At 38.7% G+C, this 21,592-nt stretch overlaps 1 protein-coding gene across 5 annotated transcripts in view; it reads right to left on the bottom strand.

The window, feature by feature from the left end:
• Positions 1-21,592, bottom strand: part of SMAP1 (small ArfGAP 1) — a 159,291-nt gene that overhangs the window by 79,968 nt on the left and 57,731 nt on the right. For 3 of the 5 annotated variants that reach the window (XM_070584886.1, XM_070584885.1, XM_070584884.1), the window contains exons 3-4: positions 13,026-13,111; positions 4,263-4,338 (exon numbers count right to left, since the gene is read on the bottom strand). In XM_070584886.1, the coding sequence (XP_070440987.1) occupies positions 4,263-4,338; positions 13,026-13,111 (162 nt within the window). Of the gene's footprint in view, positions 1-4,262; positions 4,339-13,025; positions 13,112-19,965; positions 20,087-21,592 lie in introns of all 5 variants that reach the window. The other 2 variants (XM_070584887.1, XM_070584888.1) reach the window with 1 other exon arrangement.

Here is a 21,592-nt window from a genome sequence, read left to right as displayed (position 1 = left end):
TAAGATGGCCACCCAAATTCCCACCCCCAGTATAATGCCCGCCCCTTGAGTGTGGGCGGGACTATGAATACGATGGCCTCACTCCCTGGTTTAGTTTGTTATATGACAAATGTGAAGAAATTTTGCAGCTATAATTAAGATCCCAAAACAGCTGATGAAGGATTACTCAAATGGGAGCTATTCTGAGTGTACCTGGCTTCATCTGATGGGCCCTTAAAAGGACCAGCCCCTTCCTGAAAGAGGACATTTGAAGTGTGAGAGGAATTCTCCAACTGACCTTGAAAAAGTAAGCTGCCATGTTGTAAGAGGATGGGGTTCTCTGGCAAGGACCTCAGGGCGGCCCCTTGGAACTGAGAGTGGTCTCCATCCAACTGTCCAGCATTAGCAAGAACACAGGACCTCAGCCACACAGCCAGAGGAAATGAATCCTGACAACCGTGAGCTTGGAAGAAGACAGGAGCCTCAGAGAAGATCACACCCCTGGCCAACTCTGATTTCAGCCTAGTGACAGCCCGAGCTGAGAACTCAGCTAACCCACACCCAGAGTCTTGACCAACAGAAACAGTAAACGTGTGTCGTTTTAAGTCACCAAGTTTCTAGCAATTTCTTAAATGACAAAACTAATACAATAACCATCCCTTACTCAAAAAAAGTGGAAAATCCTGGGCAGTCTAGCATTTGAGTTCTTCATACAATCCCTACTTGCCTTTCCAGACTTATTTCCTCACTTTCTCTCCTCATCTGCCCACCCAGAGAGCCCTCTTTCACACTCACGAGACAAGCACGCTTGTGGACTACTCACCAAACCCAAACACCAAATGATACACCTGACCTCTCTTTCCTCCTCATCTCACTTTGGCAAAGAAGGGACAAAATGTCCCTTCAGCCTGAAATGTCCTTCCTGCATTATCAGCACTCATCCCATGTTCTCTTTGCTGAAATCCTACTTTTCTATTAAGAATAATCTCAAACATAACTCCTTTAAGAATTCTACCAGTGGAAATTACCTAGTGCTGCCTACACTTGTGTTCCCATAGCACTTTTATTCTTCTAACGGCTACCACATTCTGCTTTAGAGCAGAGTTCACTGTACATGTACCTTACACGTGGACAATGTTTGAGAGTAAGCTACTTTTGGACTAAGATCATATCATTTCAATCTCAGTGCCCTGCACGTGGTATACATTCAGTAATGTTTGTTTGTTGCATGCCTAAATGAACAAACAAAGGAAAGAACAATCCAAGGGAACTTCGACAGGCCAACTCTGTCATTCCACATGTAGTTTCAAAACAAGAGGCTGGCACAGATCCGGGGACCGATGGAGGACAGTACTGAGGGTTAACGTGATATGACCATGCTGGCGTCCAGCACCATGCAGTTACTTTTAAATATGCAGAAGAAATAAAATATCGTTTTTCCTTTTGATGCTACAAACTAGTAAAAATTCTAGTACAAAAACACTTCTACTTGTAACATATTTTCCTTTGTATTTGTCTTTGTCTGAATTCGCTTGTCCCCTTTAAGCCTCGTCCCTTAATTCATGCTTACAGTGCCACACAGCGGTCAAAACCATACGGCTATACCACAAGCTCCCTCCACAAAAGCGGCTTACACAACCCCCCCTGCTTTCTCAGGAGTACCACGTCCACACAACCAGACACCATGGTTGTTAACATTCGCTGAAGCCACTCTTCACATCTACAAATAAATCCCTAGGATGAGGGAAGTCCCATCCTTGCCCCTCACACTCTGCATGATGGATTCCCATGGCCTAGTTCACAGGCACCTTAGACGGCCTGGGAGGTGGGGGGCAAGATTTCAGGAAAAGGGCAAGACTTCACCACTGTTTTGCTGTAGTTTATTGCTTGGTATTTTGCCATAACATTCCGAAAGGTTTATGTTTCAGAAGGGCAAGGATTTTATCAGCGGTTTTATAAAAAGGGTTAAGAAATTACTGCCTTACAGACAGAAACAGGGTCCCCTTCAGGCCTGGACTCTTGTAGAAAATAGGAAAATAAGAGCAGTAACAGATACTGGCAGCACTAAAAGATGACAGCTAAAATAAAAGGAGATAGGAAAATTCTAAAAGCCAGATAGGGAAGCTCTAACGGTAAAGCAATCTGGAGCCATGTAACACAGGAGTCCCAGCGCATGAAGCTTAACAGGCATGCAAGACATCTCTGTGTCGGGGTACAACTGGTCTTCAAACTGTCTCTCCTGAGACAGCCCCTTAAGTGCCCTCTTACTCCGTAAGTACCTTAGGAATCAGATACTTCTATTTCGTCTCATGCTATGTTTATTTTTTAACCTGGTCTCATCCCCACCATGAAATTAAATCTCTCTGAAAGCAAAGGTCACATCCTCCTTGCTTTAGCATCCTAGGAAACTGTGACCATAGTAAGTCATCAAAACTACTACTTAAATGAACGTTCACTCTGTTATTGAAGGTAAAACACTGGCTATAAACATACAATGTAATTCTTTAACACATAAAGTTAGTAATTACTTGAACACTGACTGCCATGAAAGAGGAAGAAATATTTTAAACTTGTTATAATATAAACTTTTTAAAACATTATTTTGCTTATGAATGAATAAGTAGAATACATTTTCCCTTGGGTTAAACGGGATTTTTGTGAACTTTTCTGAATTTTCATTACATCAATACTATAAACTCAAGAGTATACAATCTTTTATCATGGAATTTTTATTTTCAGGTCTACAAAAAATATAAAACATAGTAGAATGAATACCTCTACAAATTTTACTAATATTCATTAAATGTTAACGTTAAGCCACTTTGTTCTCTCCCTATAGGCGTATGCGATCACATGCACACACACATACACACACACACACACACAGTCTCTCTCCCCTACACCTCAGCTGTCAGGTTTCACTGAGCCATTGAGAAGTGAGTTACAGATATCATAACACTTGATCCTAAATATTTTATCCCAGTAGACATGTCTTATGAAAGAAGCAATTCTCTTAACTAAGCATAATACTATATTACACCTAAGGAAAAAAACAATTTCATAACGACAGCAATCACCCAAAGATAAACTGTTTTCCTATACTTTACTACATAAAAATAATTTCTAAATTGTTGCCAAGAAGAAAATAATACTATAAATATAGATATAATAAAAAACAAATCTTTAGGATTTTTTTAAAGGGTGTTTAATGTAAAGCAGTATGTTTTATAAAATATACTAAAATGATTTAAAATTTCCTATGAAAATATGTTACTTATTTCTTAAAGTTAGTCCTTTTTTCCCCATAAAGATATAACTAAACTTAATTTTACGGACATTATAAATATCATTCTCAACAGTGTCCATTTTTATCAATCTTTCAAAAGATTTCCTCTCCTACATCCACTGTAAATGTAGCCCAAACTCTACACATAGGATATCTTTGCTCCAGAAAAGACAGTAATGATACTTTAAACATTTTTTAACAAAATTTATTTTCATGGTCAAAGACAATATATTAAAATATCCTTACTTTGTTAGTATTTGATTGAGTTTTTTAGTATATTGCTCCTCCATATGGACTGAAAAGGAAACCCCAGTTTGCATGCAAAATGAAATGAAATGATTGTCTCTAAACTGCTCGACAGGACTAGCCACAAGATTAGCTGATTTATGGCTTATCAATCTAGGAATCAAAGGCCAAAAAAAATGACTGCGACAACACAGCCAGTTAGCTTTAAACAGTAAGTAACTGGGATGGGAAAATTTAATCAGAAAGCAAAACTAAAAGAAACAGTGATAAAACATATTTGATCACATAGCAAAGGTCTCAACTATTACGTACCAAAATGCTTCAGAATAACCAACTAAAATGCCATGTTTTAATCCACTTATTCTGGGCAGATCCACCAAAGCCCTGAAGGGAAGATAAATCTGACATTTCTTCTTTTTCATTCATCTCCACAATCTAGTAAAACCATTTTCTCTCTCCCCTTTTCTCAATTAGTGGCTTTATTTTTTTGCAAATTTCATAAAATTAATTTAATCAAATGCCATTTAAGAAGTTATCAGACTCTTACTTAGAATATACTCAATATTATCAAGAGATCTGCTTTGTGAGAGCTTATTAACATCATGCGACAAAAATTCCAAAATTCAAATTTTGAAAAGTATGTAACTAGTATATTTTTACAAGGAATACATTAAGTTGTACTGTATGTTAAAAGTTTGAATCTATTCAACAAACATCATCAATTGGTGATAGAGATGAAGGTTTTACTTACGTTTGCAATAGCTATAGCATTTTTATCATAGTATTTCTTCTTTTCGTATTTGTCTCTGATGAAAAACTCCACTGCTCTGAAAACAGATAACTTAAGGAAAAGCATGAGTTCCGTAACAGGTACACCCCCTGTACTCATCCTCTCCACAGAGCCAGACTCCAAATTCCATTTTCCTACTCCTCAGTCTGTGCTTTCTTCCCACACTCCTTTTGCGACTAAATTCTGTAACTTACTTTTCTCTCTGTCAAAATAAAGTATCGTTCAAGAAATTTTCCCCATTCAACAAAACCACTCAACCCAGTTCTAGAAAGAAAAGTAACCACACTCCTCAAACTGCATCACACTCCTCAGCCCTCACCCCCAACCAAACTCTAAATTTAACCAAGGTTCATTTCAGACTTTCAATATAAGAAAAGCAGCTAATACCCACTGGCAGTCCCCACCCAGCAACGTGCATATTATCTTTTCCACATCCACGAGGAACAATGGTCACTTGGAAAGATTAGACAGTTGTGATTTCAATATTTATGTTCTGTCCCAACGTGCAGGGCTGCCTCTGGCTGTATCATGAGGAATCGCTGTGTATTAGAAGAATGGCAACCAATTTTTTTCTGGCAAAGCCGAGGAATGGAGAAGTCAAGATGCTAAAACCAAGGTTGGCACCATTTAATTTTTTTGAAGTTGGCTGGATGAGCTTTATCCGTTGATAGAGTGAGCCACTTCTAGTGGAATTCGAGAATTCTGAGTTGTCTGATAGAGACGACTCCGCTTACCACTCAGCATCTGCTTTAGCACATTCCACTGAAATGGGAATTCTTCCATCAGGGATTCTGAACTTGTTTACATCACGAATCGCTCTGTCAGCCAGATCAAGCCTGTGGACTCCCTTCTGGGATAGTGCTTTTTAAAGCATAAAACATAGGGCTGGCCCTGTGGCACAGTGGTTAAGTTCATGTGCTCCGCTTCAGCAGCCTGGGGTTCGGATCCTGGGTGCAGACCTACACACCACTCATCAAGCCATTCTGTGGTGGCGTCCCACATATGAAGTAGAGGAAGATGGGCACAGGTGTTAGCTCAGGGCCAGTCTTCCCCGGGAGAAAGAGGAGGGCTGGTGGTGGACGTTAGCTCAGGGCTCATCTTCCTCAAAAAAAAGTAATAAATAAAGCATAAAATAAAATCCATAGAATTACAAAAGAAATGAATTACAATGAAACACAATCTCTGAGTGAATAACAAGTTAAGACATCCTTCTATTCAAAAGAAGTGACCTGAAGCAGCAAAACAATACACTTATCAGAAGTTACAAAAGCCTTTTACATTGACAGTTGAGTCAACAGGTCACAGAAAGAGCTGGCGGGCCACCACACCCTGGACACTCAAGAGCTGGCCACTACGAAAGCTCACAGAGCAGGCCAGGGAAGGCAAGTAGGACAGGAAATCTAAACGTCCAGGTTATGAAGTAAGCCGAACGACTGAAGGCCATTTTTAAAGTCACTTTTCTGCAAGCTGAGTATGCGGAAGGTACTTTAGATTATCTCTCTTTCTCCTCTTGACAACCTATAACGTAGGTGCCATTTCACGACTAAAACTAAGGCATAGAAAGTTTAAGTTCTTCGATTCTACAACACAAGGGAGAGCTGTGATTCAAAACTAGGAATGTCTGACATTTGCCTTTTCAGAATGTTATCGGTCATCACAAGTTCCTTTGTGAATCAATTTATTCCCACTCATGATAATAAATGCTTCAAAAACCAGAGAAGAATGTCAAATGTGGAGGGTGCCTTTGCTTTCAAGGTAGCCTTGGAGACTATAAGGCTGCTTATTTAGGGACATGAATATTTAGATACTTATGTGCTTATTGAGTTATTTTGGCAGCCAACTCAATATCAAAAAATTATCACAAATATGCCAAGATTTTCATAAAATGCAATAAAACGTTATTTTATTCAAAATATTTCACAAATTAGCTAAATGTTAAATTTGCTCATAACTGTAAATCCAATTTCAATACTACATTTTCCTAATAGGAAATAATGACACAAAAAAGCTGGCCCTTTGGAGGAGGTGTATGAATGTGGATGATTCAAGCAATTTTCTTTATAGTGACAACTATTTACCTCCGTGAAAGGGAAGAGAAAAAATATTTTATATTTACTGTTTTTAAAAACTGTATAAAAATATTATATAACATAATATGTATATAATTTTTTAACTAAAGAATATTTTTAGAAATCTAAATTCTTAAAGTATAATTTTTATATTTAAATATCTGAGAGGAGAATAACACTGATATTTTTCCTGCTTAAAAACAGAAACAACAGGGGGGCTGGCCCCATGGCTGAGTGGTTGGGTTCGCACGCTCCGCTGCAGGCGGCCCGGTGTTTTGTTGGCTCGGGTCCTGGGCGCGGACATGGCGCTGCTCGTCGGACCACGCTGGGGCGGCGTCTCACATGCCACAACTAGAAGGACCCACAACGAAGAATATACAACTATGTACCGGGGGGCTTTGGGGAGAAAAAGGAAAAAAATAAAATCTTTAAAAATAAAAAAAATAAATAAAAAAAATAAAAAATAAAAAAAAAACAGAAACAACAGTTTATTTTGGATCTTGTGTAGTGTACTACATATTAAAGCTTGAAAAGATTTCACTATTCTCATTTATGAAATGCTTGTAACAAAGAAAAGATCACTGTTTATCACCAAAAAACTACTACTAGAAAACTCAGTAAGGTTAGAAATACAGTATATATTTTAACAACCAATAATTAAAACTAAAATATTGAAATTATGATGGTTTATAAATACTGAATTTGAAAAAGGCAAACATTTTAAGTATATAATCTTTTGGACTGAAAAACAATAGTAACATCTGGTGAAATGATATGTTGCTGTGAATTTTCAGACAAAGATCTATCAGTGAAATCTTAATTTACGCTTAACGCATTTTATATAAGTAATTCAAATGTTTCTGCTTATGATAAGAAACGCTCTCAGAAATTATCTAGAAGTAAGCAATTTAAAAAAATTATATGAGACGAAAATTGATCTGTTTTTCAAGGATATAAAAAATACAATAAAATAAAACAAAGTATTAGGGCAGGAGAACTTACTTGTTAATTATTAACATAAACATAACCTTTTAAAAAGCAATCAAAGCACAGCACAAAGTGAACCTTTAAAATTCCACACAAGTCGCCTGAGGAAGGGCTGTGGTTTAGGGAGCATGCGATGTCCTTGGTTGCTCTCAGTTCCTACATGCCCCTTAAGAACGTACCATGCACTCCTTATATATTTTTGTACAAGGTCCCAAATGCAAGCCAGTATTTCACTGCTAACTCACTCAAAGAAACAATGATTTATTCCAGGGTCAGTATATTTTTCTTAAAGGGCCAGAGAGTATCTGAGGCTCGCAGGACAGTTGGTCTATGTGGCGACTACTCAACTCTGCCTTTGCAGCTCCCAAGCAGCCAGAGAAAATTCGAAAGTGAAGGAGCATGGCTGTGTTCCAATAAAACTCTACCAAAACGAGAGCTGGCTCACGGGTTTGAAGTTACAGATTTCTGAATTCTGTTCCAACACTCGATGGCAAAGACAGCTAAGTCGGATTTATAGAGGGTCTCTGTGTCTGCAAACTGTCATTATGATAATTCAAGGACTTTTCAAGGGAAATTCTGACAATAATTTTCCATTATATGCTGACTGTAATGCCAATTCGCAAAGAAGATGGTCTCCAACGTACACTGCCATTGTGGTACCAGGAGGCACTTGTTATTTAACTGGCAGACAGTGTGACCTTGAGGTTAGCTCATGTACTGAGCCCATGTCTAGATGCAGAACAAAGAGAATAGCTCATGTCTCAAAGCTGTTGAGAGTTTTGGGGATAACATACAGAAAGCACTTAGCACAGTACCTAACAAACAGTAAGCATTCAATAAATGAAGCTAGCTTTTGTGTTTATATATAACTTTGTATCTCAGTTTCTCATCTGTAAAACAGAGATGACGCTAAGACATTTCACAGCGTTACTGTTAAGAATTCAATCAGCTGCTGTGTAAAGAACTAAGCACAGTGCATGGCACATAATGCGTGTGATTAATTTCTAGCTCTTATTATTAATAAACCTATTTTGATAGGCAAATCTTTTAAACCAGAGGACGCACTGTAGGGAGGAGACGGACAGCAGCTACTGTGTGAAGGGCTAAGATGGCTCACACATCATCGAGTTTAAACAAGTGAGCGAATGAGGAACAACAATAAAAGAACCAACAAATTTGGAGACCAGGAAATATTCAACTTCATTTTCCAGTCTCCAGGTGTCATTTGAGACATAAGGACTTAGTTATACGGAGAGAGATCGATAATATGACCAAAAATAAATTAGAAATAGAACAATAATATCTTCAGAGAACCAAGGCAAGGAATATATTAATTCAATTCAAGTTTAAGTGGTTGATTTGGGATTTAGTAAACAAACAACAAAATACCCCAGAATCTTTCCCATGCCTATAGTTAAAATCATTCAGTACAGTACCCTTAATTGTGCCTGTCCTCAAAAGTAATAAATGGTACTATATAAGCCCAGAAAAATTTTAACATTACTATGTCTTTCATCTTTTAACATGTATTTTAAGATGCTTTCCTTTCTTTAAAGATACCACTTAAAAGACAATTCAACTAATATCTACTCCCAAGAGCACAATCTTTCAGTTCCAGACAAATACAACTGACAGTAGTAAAACTTCCAAAAGCTCAGAGAAGAACTCGTGATCGGCTTTGGCGCACAAGAGAGCTCATGGAACCGAGGGACCCCACAGCGCACCGCGCAACGACGCTCAGTCAGTGATGGACCCCATATACGATGGAGTGACGCAAGACTGGGAAATCTTTAGTAAGACGAAATATCCTAATATTGAAAGCCTTAGTGTACAGCCTTGTCATTTGTCCTGCACTAGAACATGCAACCTATAATTAACCACATCTCACATGAGAAATTACACTTTCACAGCAGCTTCTGCATAACCTGTATAAATTGTAAAGCTTTAAAAAGTGACCCATTGTTAAGAACACAGTGAGGTCCCATACTATGTGAGTTACACTCAGTTCGGTTCACTTGCCTCTAGGGATGAGATGACTACATATAAACCAATAAAAGGGCAGAGATGTTAGGGGGCTGGCCCCGTGGCCGAGTGGTTAAGTTCGCGCGCTCCGCTGCAGGTGGCCCAGTGTTTCGTTGGTTCGAATCCTGGGCGCGGACATGGCACTGCTCATCAGACCACGCTGAGGCAGCGTCCCACATGCCACAACTAGAAGAACCCACAATGAAGAATACACAACTATGTACCGGAGGGCTTTGGGGAGAAAAAGAAAAAAAATAAAATAAAATCTTTAAAAAAAAAAAAAAAGGGCAGAGATGTTAGGCTTTTCAAAGAGCACTGAGCGTTAGAGTGACTCAGGAAAGAAAGAAAAAGGGCACTGGTTTTCTTACTAGTCTCTCTAATAAAACATCCAAGTCACAGTGTTTCATAATTAAACAGAGGGATAAAAGTGATGTGGCTATAATAACGAAGGTAAAAAAATTTTTAAGGAAACAGTATTATATTAGATAAAGAGGCTGGTCGTATGGTCCAAGAGACATCATCTTATACTCTTATCATTAGTAATCACGTATCTCAAATTTGTTTAGACAAGATCCCTCTTAGAGTAGTTTCTGACAACCACTAGATTACGTTTTTGTGAACAGTAAGAGGTCAGCACCTCATATAAATATGAGCATGACTTGTAAATGCTTTAGAAGTAGTAACATTCAGTTTGACAAATCAAAATAAGCATGCTTGAGCTAACAGTAGCAGAAATACACGTAACCTAAAAGGCTGACATGAGTCACACCAGGGACTCAAAGCCGAAATCTTCACCTACACCTTATGACCTAGCTGCAAAGAGTGCCAAGGTAGAAGCTTATCTATTTTTCAGGGCCATCAAGTCTCATATGTGGCAACACTGATTTTACTCAGACTATCACCATTAAATAATATCAAGTGCCCCATACTGGAGGGAAGTCTGGAGACTGGGGAAGTCTCAACAGCTCTCTGAGCATCCTGCCCTCTCCCCTGCCAAAAATGAAAACATTAGGCTCTATCTCACTGAGTTATTTTGAGACTTAAAAAAGATAATGTACATAAAGTGCCAAGCTCAGTGCTTGGCACAGAGCAAACCCTTATTAAGCAGTAAAGCCACTGCAGCTGTTGTTTCCATTATATCTTCACTGTGTCAAAGGTCAAGGATTGACTGATACCAGACACTAATCAATTTACTGTAAAAATCTCATCTCTCCTGAAATTTTTAGATAAGGACCAACCACTCAAAAACATATTAGCAAAAATATCAACATTAATAACTCTACCTCATTAATCCTTAACGTCTATGAGGGTCAAAATAAAACTGATGGTAATTACTTAAGAAATAGTATTCCTACCAACACATTCAAAATGGTGCGTAGGGAGGCTCCATATAAGAAGACACCAGGAAGCTATACTGTCCTTCCCTGAATGTCTTCAAGGCTTATTCAAAACAACATGGAATCATGGTGAAGGATTAAAAAACTTGGAAGCTGCTTTCATCCACAAGGTACCACATCACAGATACTACCAAAAATTTCAAGAACCTCAAGTAATTTACCCAATAATATTCAACGGAAGTCCAAAAATCCCAACTCAAACCAAACCAACCTCTCCCCACCCCAACATACACAAACACTTCCAGAAAAGGGATTCTTCAATTTTAGGGCTCATGTATATCAGCTCAGGCTTGGGGGTGAGGAGCAGAAACAGGAGGAATAAATCACTACAACTAGCAAGCAGCTGGTAACAACCACCTAGGACATTAGTCATTTGCTCTGCTGTATTTCCTTCCACCACGCTCTAGTCCCCAGGACTCTGCCCTAGGCCTTCATTTTTCAGAGAAGGAAAACAGCATTCCCAAAATTCGCAATAAGACCCCCCAAAACAATGAAAGACCACCGCCCTAAACGTAACTTCGCCCAGCACTCTCCTGTTGCCTACATGCTAAGTGACTCTCCAACCTGCACTGCATGTCCTGCTTCCTTCTAGTGTCCAGATTCACGTTTCCAGCTCCGGGGTGGGTTTCTCCATGAACATGTGCAACAGACTCCAGAACCTGCCCAAAGTAACGAAACATGACTCACTAACTTTCATTTCTAACCCTTAAACCTGCATCTGGCACTGAGTGCCTTCTCCTGGTGACTAAGCTCCACCTCACCCACAGAACCTCAGCTAAACCAGAACGTCTAGGGTCACCTCAGTGTCCTCCTCAGAAGCAGGCCAATCTGAACCCAGGCCATTGCTCCTGCTCTCCCCGTCCTTCCTGTCCACTCTCAACACCATGTGTGGCTCCATCCTCGTCACTGCCCAGTCCAGGGCTGCACCAGTATTCTACGTGGTCTCTCCGACTCCAAGACCTCCTCCAACGAATCTCCCCTGTGGAAGAAGTTAACGTTTCTGCTGTTTCTCCTGCTTCCAAAGCCTTCATGGCTTTTCAACTCCTTCAACCCTCTGGAGCAATGAAATGAGGTCCAAACTCCTCTGTATACTATTGAAAACCCTTCACAATCTGGAAAACTAGCTTCTTCTGCCACGTGCCCCATAAAACTTAAATCTTGTCACGTTAAATCCCTAAAATGCCATGTTTCCTCACACAATTTTTTATGCCTGAAATGTTCCTCCCACCCTTACCCTAGGATCCTGCTATAATAAAGTCGCCCTGGATATCAGATTGCTAAATTCGTGGGAAGGAGGTGGGAGAAGCAAAAACAGAAAAGGCCAAATACAAATACTAACTTTTTGATTATAACTTAGAAGGTTTCTGGACAAATACGAAAACAGAAATTAACAGCCTCTATCTCTGCGTGAGAAAAGATAACATTTTTTTCACTGACCACACAAACTGTTTTAGTATACAAATGAGTAATATATAACTGATCTTTAAGAAACTACATTTTATTGTCAAAACTACAAATGCCACCCTTGGGTAGAATCACAATTACCTACCATCAATTTATTTATAAAGCAGCACAATTTTGATGAGCTGCTTTGTCAAGCTTCAATATGAGTTTGAGAAATCCTATAGAATCAAATGATTTTATATTTAACAAATGTGCAAGACATCCTAACTAACAAGCCTATGAGAAAACATTCTATTCATTCATTAGGGCAGATCTGTAAAGCAAACAGTGTGCAACCTATGACGGAGACAGAACGTCAGTAATAAATGCCAACATAAGTTACTTCAGCACATCCACTTACACTAAATGTGCAAGCTGCCTTTTAAATGAATGCATGCCAAATTGCTTCACGTAAATATAACTATCACATAGAAGTGATCAAAGAAAATCCCTTCAGAAATGATCTTAAAAAATACTCAAGATGCTCACAAACCAAATCTCTAAAAATAGTCTAAAATAATAACACATACTCTCTAATCAAGAATTGGAGAACAATCAAGAAGCAGCAGTCATAATATTTAAACTTGGCAATAATTACATAAAAATACTATGTAGATCATGTATTACCAGATTTTCATTAAAAACTTACTAGACAGAAAGCACAGTTCAGGGCAAATCGATTTCTAGCTTTAATGAACAATAGTCTGACAAAGGTCACATCTTCTTAAATACAAACAGTTAAAATATGAACTGCAAACGTGAGTTAATTCTTTTAAAACCCACAATAAAGAAACTTCAAAGGATACTGATCTGTCTGCGGTCTTCGAAAGTTCTCTGGAAGATTGGCTTCATAGAGTAGTCTTGCTTTAGTATTTCCCATATCTTGCATACACTATAATTAAAAAATCAAGTATTTTCATTACTCATATAACCATTGAAAAATAATTCCTATACACATATACATATACACACATACAAACATATATACAACAAAAACAGGTAATATTTATTATTCCAATATATAGTCTTCTTTGAAAAATAATTTAAATCACAACTAAGAAATTACTCAAGTTCAAAACAGAAGCATATTTTTAATCCTTCACATTTTTTCAACATACGTAGATCCAGTTTTCTAATTTTTTTCTGTGAAAATAGTGCCTTCCTTATTTATACCCACCACCTCCTAGAAGCGGTCCCCTGACAGACGGAGGCAGCACCATCACTGTTTTCAGTACACCACTTGACAGCGCTGCCCTTTCCATGGCTAACAACTCAAGATCAAATTTCCTTTGTTTTGAGCTTCAAAATACTCTGGGTTTTTCAGGATTTACAACCAAGATCACAATGGAGAGCAGATAACAAAGAAATATTGCGGACCTACAACTCCACAGAAGTGGTTTTACTTCTCGATGTCATTAACTTCTTTGAGATTCTGCCAAAAGCTACGGATCGTCTCTCAAAGAAACCTGGGCCCAAAGGCCAGATTTTACATACAAGTTCAGGAGTTCATAGGACGTCCTGCCGAAAATCTATAAACCCCATGGGAGTTTATAAACCTATAAATCTATAAACCCCACGGGAGGCATAAAATAATTTGATAATCACTTCAACCAGTTTATTTAAGTTTCAGTATCATCTATGAGTAAGTAGTAGCCAAACTATACTTCCTGGATATTCTGTAACATGAGAAACTAAATGTAACATTTACAACAGAACATTATACTATTACTATTTTACACCATTTACACAGAGCTTGAGCTCCCTGAAATGTTTTAATTGTTAGAAAGATCAGTTTTATAATTTTTCCTTTGTTCTGATTTTCTAGACACACACCCCACACCCTTGGGAAGACAGCCCAGGTTTAACAGATTACCAGATGCCAACCTTGAGTTGTAGCCCTCAAGGGAACACAGAAACACCTTCTTTCAAATACAATGACTTTTCTCTGAGAGTTTGAAGGTATGCAAAACACAAACATACACTCACTTCTGGGTATCTACTCCACCCTACCTCAATAGAAGTACTCTCTCAGAGTAATCCAGGTTTCTCAGTCATTCCTTTAAAGATAACGAGAAATTGAAGTACATAATAGGAGGGTAGGGAACACAAGGGAGAGTAAACCAAAAAAAATTGAGGGGTTTTTGCTATTTAGCTGTGGAGAGAAAACAGAAGCTGAGGCAAAATAAACCCAAACTTCAAAAGTATGTAAAACGAGGAAAAAGACTCATAAGCTGAACTAACAGTACAAGGTCAGAGGGCTCGACCATGTCAGGAGGGGTCCTAGCACAAAGTTAGTACGAGCAGAGCTAACACATAATTCCGTGTGTGGGGAGAAGGGCGAGGAACTCTCAGCGTAGCTTACCCTCCCTGAAAAAACAAGAAATGTTTTCCATCTCAAGCATTCAAATGACACTGCATCTTTGTGCCATGGTGGGAATTTGGAAGTAGAGATGGTCAAGTTATGTAATCATAAAGGTATTAAACATTTGTTAAGAACTAGACCAAGAAAGAAAGGTCTCTTAGTGTGCACAGCATCAGCAACGAAGCAAAACACAGTTCAGATACAGCTCAAAGAAACTACAAAAGTAAGAAAGTTTGAAATGTTTCTATCAAGCAAACAAGAGTACATGGATATTTTAACAAAAAAATTAATAAGACTAAAAACAGTATTATACATGCCATATCTCACTGATCCTGTTATACTTTTTTCATATTTTAATGTTTATAAAATAAGAATGCATCTTACAATTGATGGTGTCTTGTAATAATTTTGTATTAGTCCATAAAATGAAGATGCTTCCTACAATCAGCAATCTTATATTCAATGAATGTGAATGCATACATTTTATATAAAATATTCTCTTTATTTAATGTAGGTCATTAATATTTTGTTTTGGTTAAATAAAAAATAAATAGGAATAAGGCATACAAGCACATTATACTAAATTATTTAATTTTGTCCTAGGGATGTTCTCCATCACAATTATACAGGAGGGAGAAAAAAAGAGGTATAAAAAGCTGAAAGGGAGAAGTGACGTGAAATAAGCCACTTCTACAGGAGACCACTGCCCAAAAGTGACCGGGGACAGGGGTAGGGGGTGTGTGTGTGTGTGTGTGTGTGTGTGTGTGTGGAGAGAGAGAGAGAGAGAGAGAGAGAGACCACTGCCCAAAAGTGACTGGGGACAGGGGCAGGGTGTGTGTGTGTGTGTGTGTGAGAGAGAGACAGAGACCACTGCCCAAAAGTGACCGGGGACAGGGGCAGGGGGTGTGTGTGAGAGAGCGAGCGAGCGAGCGAGCTGGGACTGGAGGAAACCAGGATTCAGTGACATCACAGATGCAGAGATCATTTTGTGAGGAGAAGGAAGATACTGGTAAGCTCAGACAGTTTCTGGGTTTCTAGAAAGTAGGACAGAGTAGGGTGTGAGGAAGGCCAGAAATGAAAGGACCAGCGGAGATGAAAGGCTAAGCAATCTGGAGATGGTTAGAGCAGGGGGAGAAAACAGCAGGAGCTGGCATTTTGGGGAGGTGACAGGAATATGGTACAAACTAGCTGTCCTCAAAGTTTCAGGACACTACAGGGAAGGGCCCTAAGAACACTTAGGAAAACTTATTCTATTGCCCGGAAGAGCAAACTCTGTCTCGTAATTGGCAGAAGAAAATAATGAAAATAGCCTAACAACTACAGTGACAGGCATTAGCCTCGAGCTATCATTATAAATTGCATATAATAACTACACAATTATTATTATATTATTATAATATATATTATATATATAAATATATATATTATATATATAAAATATATATTGTAGTATATTTAAATATGTAATATATATTATATATATATAAAATATATATTGTATTATATTTAAATATGTACATATATATGCCATTTTAAATCTCAACAGATGCTGACTTAGACATTATTACCCTAACTTGAGAGGAAAGGAAGCTGAAGCCGTGAGACGTCAAGCACAGGTCCGAGACTACTAGCCTCCACAGGGACTGAAGTCCTGGCGGAACCCTCACCCGCGGCCGGGGGTCGGCCACCTCGGGGACTGAACTTCTGACGGAACCCTCACCCGCGGCCGGGGGTCAGCTACCCAGGCCGCATCCAGCGGAACCTGGCACTTGTCCTGCAGGGCTCACAGGTACCAACACCAGGCTCTTTGCTTTAGAGGCGCAGTTTTCACTTTACAGATGAGAGAAAACTGAAGCACAAAGAGGCTCCGTGAGTGTTCTACTGAGTAACACAACGACCCCGTTCCAGAGCTGAGCCGGGACCAGGCTCCCTGGCTCCGGCCCTCCCCACCACGCTCTCACCAGTCACAGCAAGCAACCAGAAAACGTCACCACAAGAGTACTGCAAGTGTTGCCTCCGTTACTAACACAAAATGTCTGTTATTAAAACACTATTCCTTTTCTTTTAGGTTATCTCATCCAAAATGCTTTATCAAAATGCACTATTAAGAGATTTTTCGTCGCTTATTCTTTGGCAATTTATGATTTAGCTTTCCAGAGCTGAGATGAGCAAACTAGTTGCAAAACAAAGGGATGACAAAGGGCCTACACTTCTTTTAAAAGAAAAAGTAAGCTTTATATTTTTAATTATTTTTAACTCCAGTGAGACTTAAGTTATAGGTAATGAACTAGCTCCCTAACTTCTACCGTCTAGTTCCTGGGAATCAAGCCAGACCCTTAGGACTACACATAATTCTGAAAAACTTATTTTCCACACCTATTTTCACTTCTCCAATAGAAGGGATACTGGTAAGGCTATCAAATAGACTATTAAAAATTCAAAGATCTTACCAATTTTGAAAATTCTTTGGCTTTACAGAAGTCATGCCATTCTTTGTCAATATTTTTTTTTCTCTTTCTCCCACACTTCAAGTATGAAAAGGGGAGGAAGAGCACTCAACTACTTAAGTCAAAGTTTCCACTAAGTTTGTTTTAAAAATATTTTTAAATAAATATTTATTTACTTAATAAATTATAATTCATTTCAAAATTACTTTTTTAAAAAACAAGTCAAGCTTGCAGTGAACAGAAAATGTATTGCTATTCCTGACAAAGAAATGAATGTAAAAACATATTAAGTACAAAGACAACATTCATTTTTACTTTAAGAAAAATAGACTAAAATATTGAGAAATAAGTGAAATGTGTACTTCATAGTTACAACAAATGCCATTTAGATAGAACACATTCGTAAATCAATGTTATTTACTGTTATACATTATATGTATATGTATACATTATATGTCCCCAGAAAGATCAATTTTATACTGTACTTTTGGACTGAACCATCTTCATCCAAAATCACCACCACTATAGTTGCAAAGGAAGGCTTCACACGGAAAGAGTACAATAAATCTCAGTGAAGAACCCCAAAGCTGCCACCAAGAGCATTTTGTCCTCCTCAATCCATAATCCATGCGTATGGAAAAAGTACAATAAATCTCAGTGAAGAACCCCGAAAGCTGCCACCAAGAGCATTTTGTCCTCCTCAATCCATAATCCATGCGTATGGAAAGAGTACAATAAAGCTCAGTGAAGAACCCCGAAAGCTGCCACCAAGAGCATTTTGTCCTCATCAATCCATAATCCATGCGTTTTTGGTTTTTCCACATGATTCGGTACATAGAACACCACCTACCCAAAGCCTCACATTATCACTTGAGATTCAGTTTCAAAAAAATAACTATTTGAACTGAAACGGTGAAAAGCATCTATGGGCTAACATACGTCATCACATCTAACGGAGATGAAGCATTTTTGTTTCTGAAACTGTCTAAGCAGAAAACATTTCACCAATCCTAGCTTTTGCACTAAAACCAATAAAATCTATTCTAAAAGAGTTCTAAGTTTTTAATGTTTTACAGAGATTGAAGACAAGTGGGGCTGTCAATTTAGTTTTAATTGGCATTTACTTATTGGATTTGTGGAATTTAATAAACTGAAACATACAAAAATAACTGAAAAATAAATATAACAAAAAGTGAGGATAAAAAGAAAATAGGCAGAATCATTACGTAAGCAAACAAATGTAATAGGAAACTTTATTTTTATGCAACAGTGCAGTATATGTTTTTTAAAAATCACCGTTTCATGTCAACAGAGCATCTCCAGTGAAAAATGGTAATTAAGAGCAGTTTTACTGAAAAAAGAGCCTTGAAATAAATGTGAAGATAAAAGCTAAGAGGAACAGATACAAACAAAATGTGCCCAAGTTTAAGTCATTGTCAATATGAGGAAATAATAATAAAAGCCAAGATAAATGACAGGCCTCCTGAAATTCAAAGTTAATGATTCACTGTCCTGAGAATAAAACCTGTCAAACTTTTTCTTTTCTTTCATCTTTCAAAATCTTGGAAAGCAGAGCTCTTCGTAGAATCCAACTAAGTGATACAGCTAGAGCAGGGCATGGCCTCTCTGTGCGAGCCAGCCGAAGACTCAGCCAGGCCAGGCGGACTACAGCTCCTTGGACCTCCCCTTTCCTTCAGCTTCGCACATCTTCCGCTTTCCCCCAGCCCCTACCCCTGCCCCCATAATGCCTCCTGCTTTCTCCCTCAGATACAAAGAAGCACCTGGTCAACAGCCATTTATAGTTAAACTAAAATTCACACCAATCTATCATTTCAGGAAGCTATCTGCATAGTTTCATAAATTATGTGTGTACTGCCTACTGACTTGCCCTTTGGGGTTTACTGGCTGCTTTTAAAAACAGAATAAGTGGGAAAATAATAGAAGAGCAGCTACAAAATAAAAGACTGAGATTACTAATTTCTTTGTTGCAAATAATTAGGTTACAATGTGCCAACTAGATCTTCCAGATTCCCAATGGCAAACATGAAAAACACTAAAATAATCAACAGACTATTACACATTCGTGTGTAACAGAAGGGTGCTACACATCTGTGTTAAAGCTGGAGGAAGAAAGGTAAAACTATGTAAATTAAAAACTCTTCCACCCAATTTTCTGAGGAACACATGGGAGAAAAGAATCTTAGCTGCAGGTCCAAAGACTATTGTGTAGGATATAACAACAGCTAAAAATGTGCGCCACCTATATGCCTGTATGTATGCATAAACATTTCAGGAAGAATATACAAGAAGCTGATAGAGACGGTTGTTCCTACGGAGGGACGCTCAAGGACTGAGGGACAGAAACGGGAGGGAGACGATGCACTCGACCCTTTTTGTATCCTTTGAAGTTTGTACCATGTCCATGTATTTCCCATTGCCCGAAACACTATCCAGAGGGAGCTTAGCTGGGGTACCCAAGCAGCATCTGAATCAGAGCAAGGAGACGCCTCCTCACTGGTGTCCTCACTCCCACCAGAACAAAGTCTACTGATGATCCGAGACTGATCATCTGTACCAAATGAACACATTTTTTAAAATCTCATCCAAGCAGATCTTACACTCAAAATACACTCAAAGTATAAACATGGCATTTATTCACCACATCTTTTCCTAGTATCACCATCTTCTTAAAGAAACAGTACTGTTGATGAAGATCACATCACTGAAATTTCAATGTATTTGTTTTTGTGTGGGAAAGGGAATACTATTTGCTCTACTATTTTCTACTCGTTATCATTTTTAGAACACAAAAACTAAGATTTTCAAACTGCTTTAGCTGAATGTATTTTAAAAAAAAAAAAAAAACCCCCGCCTCAGTTAAAAAGAGAAGATGAATATTTGTAGTCCCTGGATAAACCCTTCATGTCAGTGACTCACCTCTACTACCATTTGGAATTTTCCAGAATAGTTCTCTATCTTCCTCTCAAAAGCCACCAGGATTTCTTGCATAGGAGCAAGCTTTTCAGGACTGGTTTCAAGATCTTTTGGATTCCAGCTGCTGGAAAAGAAGCGCCACCGTTTTTGGTCTCAGGAACTCTTTGGAAATATTTAATACAGAGTCCATTCCTTCAGTTTTCATAAAATTGTGTTTTAGGGGAGTTGTTCTCTTTCAGTTTTAACGGTTTTTAAGAACAAAGTCAGTAAACCACACATATTTAAAAATTAAAATTTTTAAATGATGATGTGGAATTAGAGGTACCAGTTTTCATATTTTTCACAATTTCCAGATATTCTTAGATCTTGCTTTATCTGTTGCAGCATTTGCTAGTTGCTACAAATTCAGAGAATGCACATTCTTTGTTTTATAAGCAATAAAATTAAACATTGTGATGACGAAGGTGGAAAAGTTTCACATCATACTCTCTGATGGTCATCTCTACTTACTACGAAATTCATACCATTTGAAGTCTAGGAATAAACCACTACTTTCACCCTAGGTGCTCAAGGCCCAGCTCAGGATCATCCTGGACGCTCCAATTCAGTCAGAAGCCTCAATGATGCTATTTAACATTTCTTCCAGGCCTCCCCGGTTCACCAGCCCCACTGCCACTACTTTAGTGCAAGATCTAGTCACCCACTGCCTAGGCCACTGCAGGAACAAGCCCATCATACTTATGTTCTTAAAAAGACCATAACATTAGACGTCACTCTTCAACACAGAACGCTTTAAGAGCTCCCTGCTCTGTCTCTATCCCCACCCTCTACCACTCACAGGATCAAAACCCAAGCAACTGCTGACTGTAACTTCCACCTTCACCCCCTATCGGTCACCTCCCGTGACCAACACTCTGGTCACAGGAAACCATCTTACTTTCTCAAATACAATGTGCTTTCTCCATCTTTCTGCCGAGAAGGCCCTCTGCATATTGTAGTATGCCTTTAGAAATTTATAAACAAATAAAGGTCACTATAAAATAGTAATGAGACATTTTAAAACTATGTTTAGAAATTATCGTATCACTAGATACTGATATTTTTTAAAAAACGAGGGAGGGGCCGGCTCCGTGGCCGAGTGGTTAAGTTCACGCGCTCCGCTGCACGGCCCAGGGTTCGGATCCTGGGCGTGGACATGGCACCGTTCGTCAGGCCACGTTGAGGCAGTGTCCTGCATCCTACCACTAGAAGGACCTGCAACTAGGATATACAACTGTGTACGGCGGGGGGAGGGGGGGGCGGTTAGGGAGATACAGCAGGGAAAAAAAAAAAGATTGGCAACAGTTGTTAGCTCAGGTGCCAATCTTTAAAAAAAATAAATAAATAAAAAAACGGGGGAGCACTACTAAGTAAACGGCTTGCTGAAGATCGCCCGCCACTTAGTCAACAAAGCCAAAGGCAGAACCAGGTGTGCAGAGCACCAGGCTGGGCCTTGACTCGGCCTGCTATCCTCCATCGCTTCCACGCTCATCAGAGCAGGGAGAGAGGCGACCAGTCTTCTAAGTTACTATGTGCAACGCAATTAATAATAATAGTTTTCAGATGATCCATGCATAAGGCAGTCGTGCAT

Source organism: Equus przewalskii, chromosome 19 (assembly GCF_037783145.1).
Source record: "Equus przewalskii isolate Varuska chromosome 19, EquPr2, whole genome shotgun sequence".
Lineage (NCBI taxonomy): Eukaryota > Metazoa > Chordata > Mammalia > Perissodactyla > Equidae > Equus > Equus przewalskii.
This window is presented reverse-complemented; position numbering and strand designations above follow the sequence as displayed.